The sequence below is a fragment of the Otolemur garnettii genome, unplaced genomic scaffold (assembly GCF_000181295.1).
Source record: "Otolemur garnettii isolate 467f Iridium unplaced genomic scaffold, OtoGar3 scaffold00010, whole genome shotgun sequence".
NCBI lineage: Eukaryota > Metazoa > Chordata > Mammalia > Primates > Galagidae > Otolemur > Otolemur garnettii.
In genome coordinates, this window is record NW_003852405.1 from 2,115,117 (window position 1) to 2,133,840 (window position 18,724).

The window sequence follows — 18,724 nt, forward strand, 5'->3', positions numbered from 1 at the left end:
AGGAGACTCGCTTGAGCCCAGGAGTTGGAGGTTGCTGTGAGCTGTGATGCCACAGCACTCTATCCAGGGGGATAGCTTGAGGCTCTGTCTCAAAAAAAGAAGAAAAAATTCTACCAGTTGTTTCTGGTATATGATTATTTTGGCACATCTTAATAACCTACATTCTCTCTATTGATCTTTTAACTGGAAATCTCATTATTCACAGTAGTTAGGTTCTACAAAGTTGCCATGAACACTGAATTAGTGAATACTGAACCCTTGCTCCTAGGAGAAATACAGGGTTAGCTTTCTATAAACCTTTGATCACAGCACGTAACTTCATCTTATGTGTGTTTCCATTTAAAGACCCCCTTGTTTAATATGTATTGTTGATTGAACTTGTGGCGAACAGCATTACAACTCTCACCCAAAAGAAGCCTGTTTAACACATACCTTATTCCTCCACGCAGGACATCAAAGTCTTCTTGTGTTTAGGAATACCAAACAACACATCAACACTACACTTGGAGGCCATTTAAACAGCAAAATCACCATCAAAAAGCACAAGTATGTTAAAAAAAAAAAAAAAAGGCTACCTCTTTATAGTGTAAAAGTTGAAACAGGGGCTTAGTGCTTGTAGCACAGTGGTTACAGCACCAGCTACATCCACCAAGGGTGGTGGGTTTGAACCTGGCCCGGGCCAGCTAAAAGAACAACAGTGACAACTGCAATAAAAAATAGCCAGGCACTGTGGCAGGCACCTGTAGTCCCAGCTGCTTGGGAGGCTGAGGCAAGAGAATCTCTTAAGCCCAAGAGTTTGAGGTTGCTGAGAGCTGTGACACCACAGCACTCTACCAAAGGTGACATAGTGAGACTCTGTCTCAACAACAACCACAACAAAAAGAGCTAAAACAGGAAGGCACAGTATCACTTGTTTGACCTCAGCTGAGAATGTATGCACTGGGTAACTCAAGGGTCTTGTTTCCCTGTGAATGTTTGCACAGGACTGTGAAAGAACCTTGAATATTGATTTGGGGGTTACAGATGACTTTAATCAGCAAATTTTGCAAATACAGAATCCACAAGTAATGACAATTACTATGTAAGCTTTCAAATTAGTAAAAACTATAAAACCATAATTATTTTTTAGAGTTTGCCATCATCCTTATTGCTTTTATGTTGCAATTTATCGTGACTTAATCATGCCAGAGTGAACCAAAGAAATAGAGAATGGGTAGGGACAGAAAGAGTTTTGAGGCATATGCTGGAAAAGGCCTAGATTACTGTTAAAGCAATTTTAAAGGTGATTCTAGTGAGGGCCCACAAAAGAAGAGAGTGGTGGAGAAAACTTCTTAGAGAACACCTACATAATTCATGGCAGAATGTTAGGAAAAATATGGATTATCAAGGCCATTATGATGTTTTAGACACAAATGGGAAACATGCTTTTTTTTTCTTTAGATAGAGTCTCACTATGTTGCCCTCAGTAGAGTGCTGTGGCATCACAACTCACAGCACCCTCAAACTCTTGGGCTTAAGTGATTCTCTTGCCTCAGCCTCCCAAGTAGCTGGGGCTACAGGTGCCCACCACAGGCCTGGCTACTTTTTTATTGTAGTTGTTATTGATGTTTAGCTGGCCCAGGCTGGGCTCAAACCCACCAGCCCTGGTATATGTAGTTGGAGCCATAACCACTGAACTATGGGCGCTAAGCCTAGAGATGTGTTCTTGGACAATGGAGAAAAGATAATTCTTGTTATAAACTGGCAGAGAACTTAACTGAATTGGGTCCATGTTCTAGTGTTTTGTGGCTGGTAGAACTAGCGAGCAACAACATTGGATATTTAGTTGATGCAGTTTCTACGCTGAGTGTTGAAGATGCAGCCTGGCTCCTCCTGACTGCTGATAGTAAAATCTGAGAAGAAAGAAATGGCTTAACTACAGAATTGTTCAGCAAAAAGAAAGCAGAACTTAAAAGATTCTTAAAATTCTTAATCTGTTCATATTTAAAAAATTATAATACTAAGGATGTAGCCAAGTGACCATTTGATAAGGAGATTAGTATGGATATGAACTTTAGACTTAATCAGCTACCCCATTAGGAGAACTGCCGATTTGAACTGAAGGGCGGGCATGAGGGAAGACTACTTGGATTTGACAGAGTAGGACCATAAAGCTATTTAACTGCAAACGTGTGTTATTCTTCAAAAGAAGGGAAGAATGATCCTGAAGGCAACTCAAGGATCATCAAGAATGCCTCCTCAAAAGGAGGGACCATCACCTTGTTTTCAGTGGGCCAAATGGCCTCTACTTAACTCAGTTGGTGCAGGGCCTACCAGAACCTTGGGGGCCCTACTCCTGCCTGGCAAAGCTGCAGGGCAAGACCACCACCTCAGTAGGTCTGGAAGGAAGAACCCCACGCGGTGGGCCGGGAGGACAGAGTATTGATCCAGAGTATCGATCATTCTGAAGTCTTACCACCTCATGGAGTTTGCCTTATAGTTTGTGATTACTTGGGATCCTCTCTCTTCTTTCCTGTTTCTCATTTTTGGAATGGAAATGGCTATGCTGTCCCTGTCCCACCATTGTATTTTAGAAGCACATAAGTTGTTTGCTTTTACAAGTACATAGGTGGACAGCACTTTGCTTCAGGATGAATTGTACCTTGAGTCTGACCTGTATCTGATTTAGATGATACTTAGATGACACTTGGGATTTGAGACTTTAAAGCTGATGGCAGGAATGAGTTAAGACTTTTGAAGCAGTTGGGATATAACTAATGTATTTTGCATGTGAGAAGGACATGAATTTGAAGAATGTTATAGGCTGAATGTTTGTGTCCCCCACAAGTTCATAAGCTGAAATCCTAACCCCCAATATGAGGGTATTAGATGGTAGGGTCATTGTAGGTGATCAAGTCATGAGAGCAGAATCCCCATAAATGGGATTAGTGCTCTTATAAAAGAGACCCCTGAGATCACCCTTGGCCCCTTTTGCCATGTGAGGTTACAGTGACAAGATGGCAGTCCATGATCTAGGAATCACACCCTCACCAGACATCCAATCTGATGGCACCTTGACCTTGGACTTCTCAGACTCTAGAATGATAAGAAAGAATGATAAGAAATAAATTTCTGGTGTTATAAGCTACGCAGTTTGTGATACTCCATTACACCAGCTCAAATGGACTAAGACAAGCTCTAGTCCAAATATACTTATTTTTTTGCATTATTTTCTTGAGTTATTAACATACTATGTATATTCTTATGCATATCTACCCTATGAATACCTGTAAAAGTGATATCTATTTTTGGTAACCAAAAAGAATGGATAGTAGGGTTGGTGTGTAGAGTTGTTATTAAAAAGACTTGTTTCTAAAGCATATGGTTTTAATGGTTTACTAATCATTTGTCTCCTGTTCGTAACTCTGTTAATTGTCATGTGGAATTTGAAAAATAGATTTATATTTCAAGATGTTTCATTGATTTCCTCTTCATGGTGTGTGTTATCTGCTGATACATATGTGATAGAAAATAAAGGTATGTTTAAATAAATTGTTATGTTAAAATATATCTCTGGGCCCGAGTGTCTTTGACAGAACCCTACTTAAATCCTACCAAGTTGCCAGCAGTTTATTTTATTCTCTTCATTTGTTTAACCAGCTCAAGTGCCAGAGTGTTGTAGCAGGTGATTTTTTGTTTCCTTCATGTTGGTTTCTCTTTCTGAAATGCAGGGACATGTTTGTTGTGCCAAGTTCTTGGGTTTTTTGTTTGTTTGTTTAGAGACAGAGTCTCACTTTATTGCCCTCGGTAGAGTGCTGTAATGTCACAGCTCACAGCAGCTTCCAACTCCTGGGCTTATGCGATTCTCTTGCCTCAGCCTCTCGAGTAGCTGGGACTATAGGCACCTGCCACAATGCATGGCTGGCTTTTTGTTGCAGTTTGGCACCCTCGGTATATGGGGCTGGCACCCTACTGACTGAGACACAGGTGCCACCCACTGTGCCAAGTTCTTAAAAAGCAAGCGGGTTTCCCAACAGACTTGTAGAGGTTCCCTGGGGATGTCTGTCATGAAGGAGGGGAGATTTTTTTTTTCCAGTTTTGGCTGGGACGGGCTTGAACCTACCACCCCCCATATATGGGGCCGGCGCCCTACTCCTTGAGCCACAGGCGCCACCCTGGAGGGGAGATTTTTAAACTAGTGATAGTCAAGATTCTGTGACCCCTTTGGAAGGTTTTCTGGGCTGTTGGTGACATGCGCACTGTAGAGCTAGGAATTGTTTATGTACATCTCTTGGCCGGTTGCCAGGAAGATAAGCACTGACCTACTTCAGAGCCAAAGAAAGGGTGATAGAGGAATCTGTTGCATGGTGCCCAATCTCTATTTCATTTATCTAGGGTTTTTCTCTGTGTGTGTGTGTGTGTGTGCGCGCGCACTAGGGAAGGAGAAGAGTCATCTGAACAACTTAAAGACGCACGTAGTTTGCTTTAGAGTATTATCGGAGACCTGTACACGCGTGCTTACGTCCCTCCTGTCCAGCTTCCATTTACGTGATCTCTACTGCCAGGTCACAGCCCCGGCAAGATTAAGAGGGAATAAGACCCTAGTCTTTGAGGGAATACACCTCACAAATGATTAAAAGTTGTCTCCAGTTTGGGGCTAAGGATTATGACAACTAATTGCTCTGTAGTTTTCATTGATATTCTCCTCAGATCCTTGCATCTCTCATGCTCTGTGGTTCTGGGATTCTTTACCTGTTGAAGCTGCTGCCTAAACCTGAACATCATTTTAAGTCATGTGTAGTCATGTGTCACTTAGCAACAGGGATGTGTTCTGAGAAACGTGACATTTGGCAGTTTTGTCATTGTGTAGTTATCATAGAGTGCACTTACACTAACCTGGATGGTATAGCCCACATCTAGGTGGCCTGCATATAGCCTGTTGCTTCTAGGCTACACACCTGTCTACATGTATTCCACTGAATACTGTAAGCACTTGAGACTCAATGGTAAATATTTGTGTATCTACACAATGAAAAAGCATAGTAAATCTACGGTATTACAATCTTAGGGGACCACCATTGTATATGCCATCTATTGGTGACAGACATGTCATTGTAATGAGGCACATGGTTGTATTCTATCAGTAAAGACCATTGCAGATTACAGTTATCTGTAGGCAATACAGATATGGCAGTGCATGGTGGTCTTTACTAATAAATACTTACATTTCATGAATATTAAGATTTAGCATTCTGTATTGTGTTTTAAGAGAGCGGTACATAGTATTAAACCTGTTGGAGTTAGATACTGATTTTTTCCTCTTTATTTTCGAAAATCTATACATGGATTCAAATATCTCTAAAAGGTATTTTTGGAGTGAACTTTTGAGGAAAGCTTTAAAAGCCCAAGAATTAAGATTAAGTTTGGTTTTCCTAGAAATATTGTATGTATTGCATGAATTAGAGACTTGTGCGTAGGGGTGGCAACCTCTAGGAGGAAGTACTTCAGGACCCCTACCGAGTAATACATAGCATTATCATAAGTACTGTGGATTAATAGATTAGCTACGAGGCTTTGACTGCATTTTACAGAGATCCCAACTTAAACTCGTTTGAGTAATAAGGGAATTATTGACTCACATAACTAAATACAGAATAAGGACAGACTTTAGGGTCAGTTTAGTTCAGCATCATGGGCTCTGCTTCTCAACAAATTTTAGTATTACCTTAGCTGTCCTCTCATTGTGACAAAATGATGATAGCAAGTTTTGCTTTGTATTCACGTACTACATTGTCAACATTTCTAGAACTACATTTCTCAACCTAGGTACTATTAACATTTGGCTCAAGATAATTCTTCGTTATTGTGGGACATTCTTGTGCATTGTAGGATACTTGGTACTGGCCACTACACACTTGATACCAGTAGCATCTCAGCCCTGAATTGTGATAATAAAAAATGTCTCCAGATCAGGTGTCGTGGCTCACACCTGTGGTCTCAGCTACTCGGACTCAGAAGGTGAAGGCAAAAGGATTGTTTGAGCCTAGGAGTTTTGGGCTTCAGTGAACTATGATTGTGCCACTGCACTCTAGCCTGGGTGACAGAGCAAAACCCCTTCTCTTCAAATGTTTTTGGTTGGGTGTGGTGGCTCACACCTGTAATCTTAGCATTCTGGGAGGCCGAGGTGGGTGGACCTGGTCTGAGTTCCAGACCAGCCTGAGCAAGAGCAAGACCCTATCTCTACTAAAAATAGAAAAACTGAGGCAAGGGGATCACTTGAGCCCAAGAACTTGATGTTGCTATGAACTATAATGCCATGGCACTCTGGTCAGGGCTCCAGAGTAAGACTCTGTCTCCCCGGCCCCCCCCAAAAAAAATTTCCAGACATTACCAAATGTTCCCTGGAGGAGAAAAACACCCTGATTGAGAACCAATGGCCTAAAGGAAGACAGACCATTTCATAAAGGGGCTACCTTAAGTGTGAAGAAATATGCTTTCTAGAAGCCCCAAATTTCTTTCTTTTGTCTCTCTGGCTCAATGCGGGTCACTTCCCTATTCTCGACTATCATTGGTGGGGGTGGGGGGGTTCCATCAGACTAATAAGGCCCCCTGGCTGGTGGAAAAGAGGGAAGGAAAGCCAAATAGGAACCCAACAATATCCATGACCCCTGCACTCTAAATTTGCCTTTTTTTTCTTTAGTGAGGATTATGGAAAGAACTTTAAGGATATTACAAATCTCATCAATAACACCTTCATTCGAACTGAATTTGGCATGGCTATTGGTCCTGAGAACTCAGGAAAGGTGAGACTCATTTTTGCATACATTTTGTACTTGATACAGCAGACAGGGCTGTCAGATATTAGTATTGGAATGATCCAGTGGTACATGGTAGTGTATTTTAATTTCCTGTTGTTATATTTAAAAATTAAACATAAATACTGATCTTACTTCAGAATGGAATTCAGCATGCAGATTTCTTTTTTTGGCCCCTGCCCAAGATGCAGCAAAACCCTTCATAATTATGAGACAGTTGTTTAGCATTAACAATGTCCCTAAAACAGCATTTTAGTATTTTGAGAAACTAACTAATCTCAAACTGACCAGGCTCAGACTCACAGGGATGATGCAGTGGCTCAATTCAGGATGTTGTTTTTTAACAGAATAAGAGTAGAGGAGTGGAGTGAAGCAATTAATCTGTTTTTATAATTCTTTTTACTTTGGGGACTAAAATGTTCTTAGCTAATGTCTGGTGAAAATGGTGCAAGACCTTCCTGTGTGTTTATGGTATTATCTTAAATCTGATGTCTCCTCTTCCTGATCAGGTGATATTAACCGCAGAGGTGTCTGGAGGAAGTCGCGGAGGAAGAATCTTCAGATCATCAGATTTTGCAAAGAACTTTGTTCAGACAGACCTCCCTTTTCATCTTCTCACACAGATGATGTATAGCCCTCAGAATTCTGATTATCTTTTAGCCCTCAGCACTGAAGTAAGTCCAGTTGAGGAACTCGCCTTACCTTTGTATTCTACAGTCTCAAAAATATATCATCTTAGAAGGGCCCTGCTGGTAATTCTTACATGTTGGACTTCTTTCTAGTGTCTCCTTTATGCCATGGAGTATGTATTTTTGCCTTTTTCCCCCTAGTTAGTAAAGGACACAGTTTCCATATGCTATCTACTCCAGGTAAGTGTAATGTCTAGTTGTCATAATTTAAGTGACTATTATGTGCTTTTGGAGTAATGAACTAGAAAACAGTTTAATGTCATCATTTTTGTGCCGCAGAGGACGAGCATCAGTTGTCAAATTCCTAATATCTTTATTGTTCCTTTCCTAAAGCCAAACCACATCTTTATAATTTTTCTTTTTGTTAGTTTCCCAATTTATAAAGCATATTGATTTCTGTCTTTGACACTCATGTATTAATACCCAAAGTTTCCAATCCCTGCACCCCCACCTATAGAAACCAGTGTCTATCCCTAACCCTCCCACCTCTCTTCTGAGAGTCCCCTGAGGAGTACATCGAGCTTTTCATTTCCTGGAGGACCAGTCTGCTTTATTGTGGATTTTAAGGACCCCAAATGGCTGAGTTGCTAGACTACTAGTCTAATTATTCTTTGATGTTTATATGGCTCTCTCTCATCTTAGAGTGTGGGCAGCCGAGTGTGGTATCAGAGGCACCTGAGGAACTAGTTTAAGATGCACATCCCAAGGCCCCACCCAAGATAGACTATATCAATGGCTTTTGGTTGCAGAGTGGCTAATATTTTTAACAAGCTCCCCAACTGAGTATTCATGCTAAAGTTACTGTACTGACTGACTGGGGACAGAAGCAAGATTGTCAGCTGTGGACCAGTCAGGCTGAGCACGGGGTTAGCAGAGAAAGGGGAAAGGGCCCTAAAAGAGAAGTGTGGGTCTGCGCCTTCTGTGAGGAGGCCCCTGAGCAGAGACGGGGCTGGGTGGGGGGCTCCAGGAGGGTCAGATCTATGTTCAGTGGGGCCAGAGGAAGGAAACTAACTTGCTAGGGGTAGGCTTCTGATCTCAAAACAGCAGTTCCTGGAAATTGACCTCCAGCAGCTTAAGCTGAAGGCCCTGTGAGGGAGCAGAGAGACCTCCACAGGGGTAGGCAGGGCCACAAATCTCTTCTGCCACATCATCTCCATTACTGAGTATCGTGAGGTTATTAAAACAGGGCTGTTCTCAGGAATCCTGAGACAGGTACATTCTGCTTTTATACCTGAAATTTTTTCCAATTAAGGGTAACTTTGAAGTACAAATAATAGGGATGGGAAGATACACGATGTGTACTAATGTGCACATAAGTGATATCAGACCCTTTCTTGGCTTTATAAGTAGAATCGGGAAAACTAGAAATGCTGGGAGGGGAATATGACCAGAGAAGGAAAAGTTGAAGGAGAATGGTGATCGAGGGTGGGGACACTGAAGATAAATTCTGCCTGGATCATCCCCAGTTAACTCCAGCTGTACCAGGACATCTCTGTCCCAGCTCCCTAAAGCTGAGCTCAGGAAGCTCTTTTGTCAGTATAATTGACATTGTCAGTTGTTACCTTTTTAAATTTCTGCTACATTTCCAAATATTGGCCAGTCCCTCCTTTGGGAACCTCCATGTGCTTGGCTCCTGTAACTTCATTCTCTTTGGTTCTTCTACTTTTCTGGCCATTCCTTCTTGGCCTCTTTGTTAAACTCTTTTCACCCTACCCTTAAATGCCTACTGTCCATTTCACTCTGGGCAATCTCTTCCACTCTTACTGTATAACCACCACTTATAACTTATAATATGTAAGATTCTCCAATCCTTATCTCTATCTGGCTTTTTCCTAGGGTGTCAGATTACTATCCTGTTGCCCCCTGGGTATCTCTAGCTGGATATCTCAGGAACACCTCAAGTCAGTCTAAAATTAAGCTATTTGCCTGCTCTTCTCTCAGGCATGCTCTTCTTCCCTTAATCTTTATACTAGTTAATGGTACCACAATGCATCCTATACCCCAACCAGAAATCCAGAGGGACTGACTTAAACATATACACACGCAACCATCCCTCCTCCCATTCTGCCCTACGGGAAAAGTCATCCAGTTCTACTATTCTGGCTTCTAAATTCTTGGAGGACCTATTTCTCATGAACGGCTTCAGGACCTCAGAACCCATTCTCATCCAAGTATTCTACCTAAAAAGGTGAAAGTGACTAGGCCATTCTCCTGCTTAGAATACCTTGCTCCTCAGAGTCCCTGATGGACAATAAAACCCAGACTCCTCAACATGACATAGAAGGAGGGCTCTCAATGAGCTTGCCCTCGCATCTATCCCTGGCTTTTCCTCCTCATTTGCTCACCTTGGAATTTGTGCTCCATCAATGTCCAGTGGCTTTAGCTCCCCGCACACACTGCGGTGCTTTCTTACCCCTGCCTTTGCTAGCACCAGTCTGTCTGCGTGCAGTGACATCTCATCTCCCTGCTCACCTTATTTTGGTCATGCTGCTCATCAGTTAAACCTCAGTACAGCTGTCCTCTTCAGGAAAACTGTCTGTGATGCAGTGGCCCTCTTGTCCCCATTTCTGCACTAGACTGTGTTTCCATAACACTGCATTGTGTGAAACTTCCTTCTTATCTATGTCCTTTGTTAACTGTGACCTCCTAGAGAGAAGGGAGTGTGTCTTATTCATCTTTGTATCCCCAGTGCAACATCTGGTACAGCGCCTGGCACATAGTAGGCACTTCATATGCATTTGTTATTCTGAAATTCCAAGACCCAAAGGGCCTTAGATAAACCGTGTGTGTGTTTATAGAGCTCAGGCAGTTCTGATGGAACTTCAGTGTGTGTTTTACTGTCCTGAATGATTGGATAGGAATTATTAAAGGTCATACAAGCAGCTGCACAGGATAAAGCTGGAATTTTGATAAGTCATTTATAATCTTTCAGAATGGCCTGTGGGTGTCCAAGAATTTTGGGGGAAAATGGGAAGAAATCCACAAAGCAGTATGTTTGGCCAAATGGTGAGTAACAGAAGACTCCATCTGTGCAGAGCCCTAAACCTTTCCTGATAGTGCTGCCAAAAATCATGTGAATAAATACTGAGCACTTACTATGTGCCAAGTACTCTTCAGGGTGCCGTAAGGGATACCAGAGAGGGGTATGACACAGACCTTGACTTGGAGGAGCTTCTAATGCTGCTGGAAAAGAAGACTTAGTCTCACTAAATGTTGGAATATAACGTATAAAACAAGGCATGCAACTGAGTAGCTGCTGCCTGCAAAAGGTTTATTTTCCATGAATGGTGACATCAGTTGGAATATAATAAAATACAGCTTTAATTTGGGAATTTAAAGACTTTTCTGTGCCCAGATTTATATTCCCTTGTCTAGAGATCCATTTCAGTTAGATAGAACATGGAACCAGGAAGAAAGCTGAAAGAGCTTCCAGACTCCCAGAGTCACACTGTCTGTGCACCAAAATGCATTCACTTCTCTCGGTGGGATGCCCCGGCCCCACCAGGTGCCTTCTTAAAGGTGCAGTGGAGGGAGCGCTTCCTCAGGAGTCACGTCACCTTTGTTCCAACCTCACTCTGCTGCTAGTCAGTGGCTTAACTTCTCTGGGCTTTAGTTTTTTCCATCTGTGCAAGGAGATTTATTTGGGAAATGTGGGAGAATTAAGAGCCTTCATGCCTCCAAAATTTGGTTAGGCTCAGACCCTTGTTTAGAGCTTCTTTCTTCTTTCTATTTGACTAATTTCAACAAATTTAATCTGATTTCCCAGTTTGTAGCAGATTGCTTCCAGGTTGGGATATGTAGCTACTAGCAGTAAGCATGTGACAGCATTAGAATTACAGCCTGAGAGCTGGAAGGAGGCCGCCCTGTAGACAGAAACTTAGAGAGTGTAACAGTGTGAAATCATTTAGTGCTAGACTAAGAAAGTACACACACTTCAGTGACTTCTAATGGGAACGCTTTATTATAGTTTGATACGGTTGATGTTCATGATGAGGACTCATAATACCGAGAAAGAGTTTAAAATGTACTCTACTTAGGGAATCAGGAAAGTGTAGGATACAGATTTGAAACATGTCTACCAAAATTAATTAAAATATTAAATGTGTTGCTTAAATAAAATGGGCCTTTTCCAGAAATGCTCATGTAATGAGGTAATGAGGTTTTCACAGCACCAGTGCAACATGCCACATTTGCTTTCGTTTTATGAATTGTATTTGTACCTTATATGGTCTTAATCAGAAAGGGATTTTTAAGGGGACAAAGTTATTAACAAATTGTTTTACTCCTGATGGCCCTAAAATATGTAGGGCATGTTTAAGTAAGATTATAGTAATTTTGATCATTAAAATTTATCTTTAAAGCTGAAAAATTATTTTAAAATGATATTTCCTTTTATATCCTATGTAGAGTGTTTTACTTCAGTAATGTTTTTTTGCTTGACTGCTGATAACCGTTTCTAATCTTAATTCCTGAAAGAACATGCTGAAACCCTGCAGCTTTTGCTGGTAGTAATCTATAAGGACCATCAGAATCTGAATCTAGCTCCCTGCAAACTCCCTTTCCAAGTTGCATTTTAAATAATTCAGCCACTGACCTAGTTGTCTATTTGAGATGAAAGAACTAAATTATTTAGCTTATATAAAACATTGAACTAGATTCTGAGGGGAAACAATAAAGCCCAAAACTTAGTACCTGCCTTGAGAAGCCAGTTAGGATAGTAGGAGGGATAAGGCACAAACTATGTGATTAAAATTAAAAATAGGAGAGAAGCAAGTGCTAAGTGCTGTGTACAACGGCACAGTGCTCTGGAACAGGGTTTCTCAATATCAGCTCTAACGACATGTGGGGTCAGGTAATTCTTTCTTGTGGGAGGCCATCCTGTGCACTGCAGGGTGCCTGGAAGCATCCCTGGCCTGTACCTATTTGATGCTAGTAACAACCCTTGCCCCCCTTGCTCCAGTTGTGACAACCAAAATTGTCTTCAATGTCACATGTCCCCTGGGAGGCAGAATTGCCCAGTTAAGAACCACTGCTCTAGAACTTTCCAGCAAAGAAGCCTTCCAGCTGGAGGGACAGCTTTGTGGAAGACCTAGATTTTAAGCTGGAGCATAAGATTTGGTTACATGAGAGAAGAGCATTTAAGGGAGTAAACAGTCTGAGCAAATATGAGGGGCAAATCTGGAAAGTGAGTAGACCAGTGTGACTGGCGGGAAGAGTTCACATAAAGAAGTAGTGGGAACATGCACGGGGCCAGGCTATGGGGAGCTGGACTGACCGGGCTGTGGAAGGACCAGAGCACAGCACCCGCAAAGGCTGCATTGTGCACTGCCTGTGGATGGAGCTCATTAGACTTGCCAAGAGCTTTGTGACAAACATTGACACAATCCATTAGCAGTGTTAAACTTTTTCTTTTCCCTGTTTTTGCCTCGTTGTAGGGGATCAGAAAACACCATCTTTTTTACCACCTATGTGAATGGCTCTTGCAGTAAGTATATTTAGTTTCAGAAAAGAATGTCCTGCTGGCCATTATGGTACAATGTTCTATGTTGTGTGAAGTGAAGTAGAAACATAAAAGATCCTTTCATTCTCTTGAAATTTTAATAGCTAAATAAAGTCAGTAATGATTTTTAAAATCTTGGAAGGACAACCAAATTATTGCACTGTACACAAATAAAAGGTATGCTATACACAGAGGCAATATTCTTAATTTTAGCAGTGTATTTATATGAAAATATTAGGCTACAAATAATGGCAAATTAGAATGCATAGTGATTTCTGTAAGAAAGCATGGGTTATGTTTTTATTGGCAGAAGCCATTGGATTTCCAATCTGTGGTACAGTTTCAAAGCAAAAAGCAAAATCTTTCATTAATTCATTTGGCAAATATTTGAGCACCTGCTTCTATGCTAAACACTGTTCTAAAGATGGAGAGAAAATTCAGATTAGGGGTATTGGATGATAAACAAGAAAACCAGAACTCAAATAAGACAACTTAGAATGAGAGCCAGATGCAGTGACACATGCCTAGAATGCCAGCTATTCAGGAGGCTGAGGCAGGAAGATTGCTTGAGTCCAGTAGTTCAAATCCAGCCTGGGCAACAAAGTAAGACCCTGTCTCTAAAATAAAAGAAAAAGAAGAAATAATTTTGAACTGTGCCATGAAGAAAGTAAGGCAGGATGTTGTACCTATGATACTTTTATGCACCTGTACTAGAATTAAGTAAACTCTGTCTTTCCGTCCAACATAAAACTCCACAGCATGAAGCCTGGGTACAGTGGCTCACACCTATAATCCTAGCACTCTGGGAGACCAAAACAGGTGGATTGCTTGAGCTCAGGAGTTCAAGACCAGCTTGAGCAAAGCAAGACCCTGTCTCAACTAAAAATAGAAAAACTAGCCAGGCATTATGGTGAACACCCGTAGTCCCAACTATGCTGGAGGCTGAGCACAAGAGGATTACTGGAGCCCAAGAGTTTGAGGTTGCTGTGACACCATGACACACTACCCTGGGTGACTGAGTAAGACTCTATCTCAGAAAAAAAAAAAAAAAAGAAAAGAAAACTTCACAGTATAAAAACTCAACTGTGAATTCCCTATAACTAATGCTATATCACATTTATATTATCATTTTATCAACATGCATAGGATTAAAAATGCTTTAGCTATAAAATTAAGAACAATTGTTAAGCAGCTGTTTTGAACTAGGCTCATGAGTAAGTGGAGTTTTAATTAATATTTTGTCTTGTTTAAGAAGCTGACCTTGGGGCTCTGGAATTACGGAGAACTTCAGACTTGGGAAAAAGCTTCAAAACTATTGGTGTGAAAATCTACTCATTTGGTCTTGGGGGACGTTTCCTTTTTGCCTCTGTGATGGCTGATAAGGTAGATATTTACCTCTTCTTTTGGAGCCGTGTATTTCTGTGAATACATGTATATGTCTTATATAGGTCCCTTTTACTACCGAGTACTGACAGAGTTTCTTGTCTCTTGCAAAATTTAATATCACTATAAGGATTGAGGGTGTGATTCTTTCTGCAGAGGCCGATTGACTGTGACGGACCATTCTGCACTTCCTATATCTTTTATGGGATATGTTGACTCAGTGTTTGGACTTTACTCAAATGTGGACATCTGAAAAAGGCAATGTGCTTGTGCTCATTTTTCAATAATAAAAATTTAAATAGGTAACTATTCGGGGTATAGGAACATAGCTGTGAACAAAACAGATACATTCCCTCTCTCAGAGCTTATATTCAAGGAGGGAAATAATAAATAATAATTAAAGCTGTGAAGAAATCTAAAGAGGAAGGAAGTGGAAAGTGGCAGGAATCAGAGCAGTGGCATTTTGGTTGGGGTGGTTTGAGTGTGCTCTCTGAGACCAGTATAGGAGGGAGGAGGGTGAGGATACAGCAAGCATGGAGAGCTTCAGGATGGAGTAGGCTCAGCCCATTGAAGAAAAGGAGGGGGGGTGGTTAACATGGCGGGAACACAAACAAGAATGGTCAGAAGTGAGGCCAGGGGGAAGTCAGCAGCCAGACCTCTTTGGGCCTTTCTAGGTCACAATTAGGACTTTGGCTTTTACTCTTCATGTGTTGGGGAGCTGTGAGGTTGTGAGCAGGGGAATGATGGGATTTGGCTTCTGTTTTGACAGAATAGATGTGCACAGAATAGCCTTCCAGAAACACACATGGAAGCAATGAGAGCAGCTGGGGACTCTCACAGTGGTCCAAGAAAAAGAGGTGGTAGCTTGGCCAGGCTGTTAGCAGTGGAGGGGGGAGAAATGGTAAGACTGGGTGTATCTTTAAACATATTGCTGATAGGACTTGCTGATGGATTAAATGTGGGTTGTGACAGGATAAGCAAAATCAAGGGTTCCTTTAGAGCAGCGGTTCTCAACCTGTGGGTCGTGACCCAGAAGAACTGTATTAAAGGGTCGCAGCATTAGGAAGGTTGAGAACCTTTGCCTTAGAGACTTTCTCCTGAGTACCTGTCATATTCTGAGGCGACCAATACTGTAGGAGGGGCATTGTGGGAGCAAAATCAAGAAGTCAGTTTTAGATGTGAGATACTTGTTAGGTGTTTACATGGAAATGTCAGATGAGCATTTGGGTATATGCATCTCCTAAACCCATATGAGTAAGTGGAGAAGGGGTGGGAGGACCAAGCAAGCCCTGAACACTCAAACACTGAAGAGTTGGGAAGACAAGAAAAGCAAAGAAGATGAGAGGGAGGAACCAGTGCGGGAGGCAGAAAGCAGGACCAGGCCAGGATCAGCTCCGTTAAATTCAATTCAGATGTTGAGTTAGATGAGTTCTGAGATTTATCCAAGGGACCTGCAAAGCCTACACTGTTGGTGACCTCAACCTTGCATTAAAGCGGTGAAGTTAACGGCTGATAGGAGTGGCTTCTCCAGAGAGAACTGGAGATGGGAAAGTAGAAATGGTAAGCACTGATGACTACCAGGACATTTTGTAATGATCCTCCCAGCAACCCAAGCATAATACTGTTATCTTGATTTTATAGGTGAGGAAATTGAGTAACCAGTGGTAGAAAACTGGTATAAACCAGACTACCACATTCCACAGGTAGCCTCTTTGTGGCCTATCTATACTACCTACAAAATTAAAATTCTACTATGTGCTTTAGAACTCTAGTTTCTACCTATAACAGTAAGATTAAAAGTAATTAGACATCTTAGTATAAGTTAAAAATTTTAAATGTATTCAACATTGGACTTTAAAGAATATTTAACCTAAGGAAGCCCTCAGATCAATTCTCAAGCCCTGGATGACTGTGTCTAGTAGCTATTTTAAGCTCCTTATCAGAGAGTAAGTTTTAATTGCCTTCTTAACATACTCCTTTTATAAGCCAAATACTCCCTGATCTGCTTCCTTCTAGTAATTTCTGACTCTTCTTGGCCCCTTTCCAGTGCTTGCATGTTCCCTTCAGTATGACTATACTGAGAGACTTCCTTAAAATGGAGTCATCTTGACTTCCCTTGTGACCTCCCAAGCATCCGTTTCATCTCCATTGTCTAGACCCTTAATTATTTAAATCTTTGGATTATGCCAGGACTGTGTCAAAGGGACCAAACTTTTATGCACAGTCATCATTTTAAGAATTACCTGAACAAGTGTACAAGTGTGTGAATGGCTACAGAGCCAACTTAATTATTGTCCCATCAGAGCCTTAGCTCTACTGAAAGAGACAGAATATCAGAGATTGGGAGGATACCATCTTACAGGACTACACCAAGATGAAGAAGTACATTGCCTGGTTGGAAGTCCTAGCCAGTAAGATCAGGCAAGAGAAAGATATCAAGAGTATGTATATACATGGGGACACAGGAGGTCAAACTTTCACTCTTTGTTGATGAAATGATCTTATACTTAGAAAACCCCAAAGAGTCAACCACGAAACCCCTGGAAGTGATCAAGAAATACAGTAACATCTTGAAATATAAAATCAGTGTCCACTAATCAGTAGCCTTCATATATGCCTGTAACAGTTAAGCTGAGAACCAAATCAAAATCACAGTACTCTACTCAGTAGCTTCAAGGAAAATGAAATACTTAGGATGTGAAGAAGCTATACAGAGAGAACTATGAAACCCTGAGAAAAGAAATAATAGGAAGATATTAACAAGTGGTAAATATTCCATGCTCATGTCTGGGAAGAATCACTATTATTAAAATGTCTATACTACCCAAAGCAATCTAGAGATTTACTACAGCTCCCATTAAAACATCACCATCATACTCTGAAGAACTTGGAAAAAATAATTCATATAGAACCAGAAAAAATGTCCGAATAGCCTATGCAATTCTGTGAAATAAGAACAACTCTTGAAAGCATCATGTTATTAGACTTCAGGTTATACTACAAATCTATAGTGATCAAAACAGCATGGTACTGGCATGAAAATAAAGACATAGATCTATAGAACAGAAGTGAGAACCTAGAGATAAAACCAGCCTCATATCACCATCTGATCTTGGACAAACCAAAGCATATACTGGGTAAAAGAATCCCTATTTAATAAGTAGTGCTGGAAGAACTGGTTAGCCTCCTGTAAAAGACTGAAACTGACCTGCATCTCTTATCACTTACAAAAATTAACTCATGATGGATAAAAAAAATTTAAATCCAAGACATAAAACAACAAAAAGTGTGGGAAAAACTCTTATGACATCAGCCTTGGGAAAGAATTCATGGAGAAAACCCCATTGGCAACAGCAGCAACAACAAAAATAAATAAATGAGACCTGACCAGGTTTAAAAGCTTCTACACAGCTAAAGACACAATCAACGAAGTAAATAGACACTCTTCAGAATGGGAGAAGAGGTTCACATGTTAGGATTCAACAAAGAACTAGTGACCACAATATACAAAGAACTCAAGCAAATCAACAAAGAAAAAGCAAACAGTCCCATCAGTCAATGGGCAAGTGACACGAACAGAACCTTTTCCACAGAAGACAGATGAATGGCCAACAAAGATTTGAAAATATACTCATCGTCCCTAATCATCAGAGAAACACAAATCAAAACCACCCTGAGATATCACCTAATCCCCATTGAGAATGGCCCCCATCACAAAGTCTCAAAGCTGCAGATGCTGGCATGGATGTGAAGAGAAAGGCACACTTTTACACTGCTGGTGGGACTGTAAACTAATACGATGTTTTTGGAAGGAAGTATGGAGAATCCTCACAGAACTCAAATTAGACCTCCCATTTGATCCTGCAGTTCCATTACTAGGCGTCTACCCAAAGAAAAAAATCATTTTATCAAAGAGTCATTTGCACTTGAATGTTTATAGCAGCTCAATTCCCAGTTGCAAAGATGTGGAAAGAGCCTGAGTGCCCATCAACCCATGGATGAACTGATAAATATGGTATATATGTATATACCATGGGATACTATGTAGCCATAAAAAGATGGAAACTTTAGCATCTTTAGTATTTACCTGATGGAGTTGGAGAACATTCTCCTAAGTAACGTATCTCCAGAGTGGAAAAACGAGCATCCCATGTATTCAGTACTAATTTGAAAATAGTAGATGAATAACCACAGGCCCACAAGAGAGCAAAACACAATTAAATTAGAGAATGGGAGGAGTGGGCTCGCTAAGTTCCCACCTAATGAGTGCAGTGTAAGAGGGTATATCCTTACATATATGGCACACTCCCTAGGTGAAGGACTCAACTACAATTCAGACTTTTTTTTTTTTTTTTTTT

The 18,724-nt window shown here is 41.0% G+C and overlaps 1 protein-coding gene across 3 annotated transcripts in view; it reads left to right on the forward strand.

Moving 5' to 3' along the window:
- Positions 1-18,724, forward strand: part of SORT1 (sortilin 1) — a 78,148-nt gene that overhangs the window by 34,356 nt on the left and 25,068 nt on the right. For 2 of the 3 annotated variants that reach the window (XM_003784070.3, XM_023509875.1), the window contains exons 4-8: positions 6,680-6,782; positions 7,304-7,468; positions 10,416-10,489; positions 12,919-12,968; positions 14,236-14,366. In XM_003784070.3, coding sequence (XP_003784118.1) covers positions 6,680-6,782; positions 7,304-7,468; positions 10,416-10,489; positions 12,919-12,968; positions 14,236-14,366 — 523 coding nt within the window. The remainder of the gene's footprint in view (positions 1-6,679; positions 6,783-7,303; positions 7,469-10,415; positions 10,490-12,918; positions 12,969-14,235; positions 14,367-18,724) is intronic. The other variant, XM_003784071.3, reaches the window with a different exon arrangement.